Source organism: Daphnia magna, linkage group LG7 (genome assembly GCF_020631705.1).
Source record: "Daphnia magna isolate NIES linkage group LG7, ASM2063170v1.1, whole genome shotgun sequence".
In the NCBI taxonomy this organism is placed as follows: Eukaryota; Metazoa; Arthropoda; class Branchiopoda; order Diplostraca; family Daphniidae; genus Daphnia; species Daphnia magna.
In genome coordinates this window covers 2,361,447-2,366,816 of record NC_059188.1, presented here as the reverse complement: position 1 = coordinate 2,366,816, position 5,370 = coordinate 2,361,447, and the positions used below count along the sequence as shown (strand labels likewise).

Sequence of the window (5,370 nt, the reverse complement as noted above, 5' to 3'; positions counted from 1 at the left end):
ACATTTGGTAGCCAGCCAGTCTATCCAAACGGTGCAAGGCTAGCAATATTGTCAATGAGCATTAAATCTTGACTATAGCTTTGTTTGGAACGCCATCATACGTTAAAAGAAAAGCAGACTCTTTAACACTCTGAAGATCCTTTTGCAAGTGATAAGATCCAATAGTTGAACATATCCCTAAACACCGCTTACCGCAAAGCAGATCGACCACCAAAAAGACCACCGACTTTCTAACATGTTTCGAATATATTTGCATGTCTGTGCCTGATAGATCGACATGGTGTTATTATAAGAGCAACAGAGATCATCGAAAGGTGTCGTCCGCGGGAAGGTTTGGCTTGCCACTCAGATGCCCCATCTACTCTGGAATCTTCCCAATAGGATAAAAATTACTATATCTCAAGAACGCTATAACTATTCTAATTTCCCGATAGGGATTCTGTCATAAGTCATTTGTCATCATATGTCATCATTTCATCACAACTGATCCACGTTTTTCTGAGATTTCTCCCGATAGATGGCGTCTAGTGGTGGAGGGTTCCTGCGTTAACCTTTGCATCATTTTTCCACCTCCCAAGTTAGAACGCGGATATTGGTGTCGTTTTATAGAGGACATAACGCTGCAGTGTACTGTCGTGTTCCCGCAATTTTAGGTTGAACGCCAAAGGATTGCCGAGCAATTTATACGGTGGGTCCGAGTTTCGGCTATGATTTTCTTCATGGTAGATGGCGGTTACGACTAAATCTCCTGAAAACGAAGGAAATCAGGCCGCGAACTTATTTTTCAAGGCGGGGCTACGACAACGGATTTTTTTTTAAGGCCTTGTAATATTCCGAATACGCTATACGGGATACGGCTTTATGGTTGTGTCAGGTTGGTCACGTTCAACTAGATGATGTTTATGGTAAAGCTGCACGGGTACTTTTTCTATGGAGCCGAGTGACACTTATCATCTAGCAGACACTTACTAATTGGAATATAAGATTTCCCATTAACTAGGGGCCCTCACTCCGTTCAGGAAGTTCCCGATAGGGTATGGCCTGGTCGCCGATTCGCCATAATATCTCGGAAACCGTTTGCTCTTCCGGCAAAACAGACTCCGTATACATGTCCTATGAAGCGTGCGGTGATCATTCCCGCCTTCATCCCGCCTTCCCACTTTTGTCGAAATCGACCAAAAACGACATCTCTTGAAATTCTCCAAAAATCACACGGCATAATCTAAAATAAACGCTGATTTCGATTTCGTCATTGGTTTTCTCGTTTAACTAGCCGTTAAAAAAATTAACGAAAACAGATCTGTTAGTGCACCAAGTTAATTTATGGTTTTTAACATTTAAATAAAAAACTATAAGTCCAATAGAAAAATAAACCTGATTTCGGTGATTTTCATTCCATTCTGAATCTGAATCATGTATTTTAAGCAAAATTTTAAATTTGGCCAAAAAGTGGGAAGGGTCCACACGCATGACTTTCTTTCATTATAAGCATTTTGATCTCCTATTTTTCCCACTTTTGTCAAAATCGGCCAAAATGACATCTCTTGAATGTGTCTCACCGAAACCAGCTTCCATGAACAGCTTCTTTTTTAATAGACAATTCTTTTTCGATGGTTGTCCGTTTATTTTGCAAATAAATAGATAACTTGCATAGCCATCTAGCGGTCAAAATCGTCACTTGAAGGTGGGATTTGAATAGATGACGCTTTAATGGAGGAGTAATCTACCTAACTATTGTTGATCGATTGTTAGGTCGATATCGATTGCCTTTGCACAGTTAATGGCGTCACGCATTGGAAGTATAGACCTTATCAGTATCCATAAGTATGGGTCAAGCCGACCCCCTAGCGGCGCGTTGCAGTGTGAAGGGGTGCCGTGAACAGCCGCTTTTTATTTGGCTCGCCCGATGTGGTTGCTCTCTAGGTTTTTCAACGGTAGCAGACGACTACCACATTTTTTCAAAAGTTTTCTGTCATATGTTGGATTACACGGTTTCGAACAACATACAAGAAATGCCAAAGTTAAGAGTGTGTTTTATTTGTGGTATTTCTATTTGTGAGTGAGTTATATGACTGCGAATGATCACAGTGCCATTGGGAAGTGGAAAGGCAAGAAGTTTCTCGGCAAAAGTGTTATCTACATATTGGGGAGAACCTTTTAGATTTTTGTATGCCTCAAACTTCTCACCATTACTGCCATTCCGTTCAATAACTAAATATAGAACTAAATGTTGACTTGTTATAGGAGGAAGCACTTCTTTCACTTTTTTTCCACTTTTATACACTGATAGGGGAATTGTAAGAGGGTCAACACACCCCGATTCTTTTAATTTTTCGCAGTACAACTTCTTCTCCTCTGGGATTAACTCCTGAGCAAATTTAGAGAGCTTTAAACTACAGATACTTGTATCACTAGTCATAATTCAGCATAATCGTGTAATACAACATATGACAGAAAACTTTTGAAAAAATGTGGTAGTCGTCTGCTACCGTTGAAAAGCCTAGAGAGCAACCACATCGGGCGAGCCAAATAAAAAGCGGCTGTTCACGGCACCCCTTTACACTGCAACGCGCCGCTAGGGGGTCGGCTTGACCCATACTTATGGATACTAATAAGGTCTATATGCGTTTGTGAATTTCGATGAGCGTTGCACACCTTGGAGGTCTCGTTGGTAATCGTATTGATAATAAAGGTATGTAAGGCAATTAATTATGGAATAATTTCTCACTTTGTTCTTAGACTCGCCAGTTGAAGATACGCACAGTGTTAGTGCTTGGGTGTCTCGAGAGGAAATTACAGAACATAGCCATACAGGTGAAAGTCAGAAGTTTTCTTGTTTTTGTTTAACATGTTTCATTGCAATTTTATTTTATATTGTTGATGCAGTATGGTGTCCTTCAACAATGTTCAACCATGGAATGAGTCACATGTGGCTGAGACAAACAGATGATGCTTTTGCATTTTGAATGTTTAAATTTTTATAATTGTTTTATAATTGACTGGGTGATGCATTTGATGCATATTGGTGGCACTCAACGGAGAATTTCAGTTTCTGGTAAAAGCATCGTTAAAATGACAATTGATCGTCAACGTTATGATGACCCCATTTTTTAAAAATTTTATTTTGTTTTTATTTGTTTAGTTTTCTTCACGGGAAACTAAACAAATTCGCAAGAAATCGAAATTTTCTGCTGCGTAAGGCCAAATGTTTTCGACTGATTGTATCTGACAATTAACGTGTCAACTGCTTTTTTAAAAGCAACTGTCACCGCACTCATTCTTAAACGATTCCCATTTGATCGTAACTCGCTCTTTAAAGCGAGGGGCGAGGCCACCAAGGTATTCATACATTCTACCAAATAAAAATGTTTATTTTGCTGACAAACTTGTTTTGACTAAAGGGGTTGCCGTCATGCCAGACTTCAAGAAATACGTAGCTATACTACTAGGAGTTGCTTTCTTCAGCGTCTCTTTGCTGTACTGCTTCCCTCACCAATTTCACGTAGTTTCCAATCAGGCGATGCATGTAAAAAGATGACTTCTTTTTCTTTTGAAAGGGATCCCCAATCTTGATGTCTTTAAAATCTCTTAAATTAAGGACGGCTCGTTTGATCCAGAGATGGAAGGGGAAATGCTGGATCTTTTTGACGTCCGCAATTTTGACAACAAATCCAAAACGATCTTATTTTGGACGACATTTTACGGTGGACATGTATGGAGGAAACTACGAATGGATTTGAAACAAAGCTGTCCAGACCACAATTGCCGATTGACAACCGATCGGCGCTTGTTAAACAAAAGCGACGCCGTTGTTTTTCACTTTTGGCGCGATGAATTAGATAGTCTACCAGCTTTTCGCAGGCCGGATCAACGCTTTATCTATTTGAATTTTGAATCGGCCATTCGTAGCCGGGATTTTTTTCCGTGGAAAAAAATCCCGCCTAACTTTTTTAATTGGACGGCCACTTACCGATTGGACTCTGATTTGTTTGGAAAAATGTTTTACGGCTTTCAGTTTGAAAACAAAAGTTCACCGTTAGTCGGTCAAAACAATTTGACTAACTACTACGGCCTCAACATTACGTCCAAAACAAAAATGGCTGCTTGGTTTGTGAGCAATTGTCAAACGTCAATCAATCGCGAAGGCTACGTGCGTGAACTTTCACGTTACATTCAGGTGGATGTGTTTGGCGAGTGTCTCGAGAATTACAAATCTTGTCCCACACCGAGAAACTCTCAGAACCAGCCGTTGTTTTACGTAAAATCGGATTGCGAGGTGATGCTCGAACGAGATTACCTGTTCTACCTGAGTTTCGAAAATTCGTTCTGCCCTGATTATGCCTCTGAAAAGTTTTTTAAAGCCTTTCAATCGGGAATCGTTCCCGTCGTTTTTGGCGGAGCCAATTATTCGCTATTGGCTCCGTCGCATTCTTACATCAACGCGCGCGATTTTCAAACGCCTAAACTGCTGGCTGAGTATTTAGTCGAATTGAGTCAGAACCTCGATCTTTATTCGCGCTACTTTGATTGGAGGGGAGAATTTGATTTAAAGCGCGACTCCGGCTGGTGTAACCTGTGCAAAATGCTCAACAATCCGCGTGCCGATCCGAAAAGCTATCCAGTCATTGAGACGTGGTTTTTTGATAAATACCCGTGTGAAAACTACCGTTGGACAAACACAACAATCAATTAATTGTTCTCGTTCTGCCTCTTTCTCCTTTGTCGTTCACATTTCGCCATCAAATCGCTTGTTTTTAAGTATCGACTGATATCACCCACTTTATTTTGTTGTTGTTGTTTACCGATGACGTCAAATACTGCTCGTAAAGAAAATCACATTGCCCCGACGGACATTTCCTGATCGGTCACACACCCACAGTGCTTCCACTTTTAGGGTTTTTACCCCGTTTCAGGGTTTTTAGACTATTTTTTTACAACTTTAGGGTTAAAAAACATTTTGGGGTTTTCCAACATTTAAGGGTTTTTTATAGGGTTTTTTAAAAATACTCGTTAAAAAATGATTGGCAGCTCTGGCGCTGCCTGCCTTTACAAACATAGATGCATGCAAAGTTGCAGACGACAAGAAAAACAATTCAGTCAAACTCGAAACGTCGAAAGTCAAAACTCGAAACGTCGAAAGTCGAAAGTCCTAGCGTAATAGAACACTGCAGCATAGAACAGGCCAATTTGCCCATCCCAGATCAAACACAGGGTTTGTAATGTGTAATTGCTGCCGTCCAAAATAAGTTATTCAGAAATGTGTGCTTTTGAACGTAAAATTTCCTTGTTAATCAAAATGCAATATAGAAATTAGATTTTCTATGGTTGTCGGTTTATTTTTGATGAGAAAAAATATCTGTTGTACTTCTA

The 5,370-nt window shown here is 40.1% G+C and overlaps 1 protein-coding gene across 1 annotated transcript; it reads left to right on the top strand.

Moving 5' to 3' along the window:
- Positions 1-1,951: 1,951 nt before the first annotated feature.
- On the top strand, positions 1,952-5,370 carry LOC116927899 (alpha-(1,3)-fucosyltransferase C). The gene is made up of 6 exons (XM_032934938.2): positions 1,952-2,671; positions 2,740-2,814; positions 2,887-3,055; positions 3,143-3,339; positions 3,402-3,526; positions 3,599-5,370. Exons 5-6 carry the CDS (start codon positions 3,413-3,415, stop codon positions 4,691-4,693), a joined length of 1,209 nt encoding a protein of 402 aa, XP_032790829.2. The 5' UTR covers positions 1,952-2,671; positions 2,740-2,814; positions 2,887-3,055; positions 3,143-3,339; positions 3,402-3,412; the 3' UTR covers positions 4,694-5,370.

Bases quoted from the DNA above. Each gene is read 5' to 3' on its own strand.
- LOC116927899 (XM_032934938.2), top strand. From the start codon at position 3,413: ATGCCAGACTTCAAGAAATACGTAGCTATACTACTAGGAGTTGCTTTC. The intron at 3,527-3,598 runs GTAAAAAGATGA...TCTTAAATTAAG, and splicing joins TTTCCAATCAGGCGATGCAT to GACGGCTCGTTTGATCCAGA.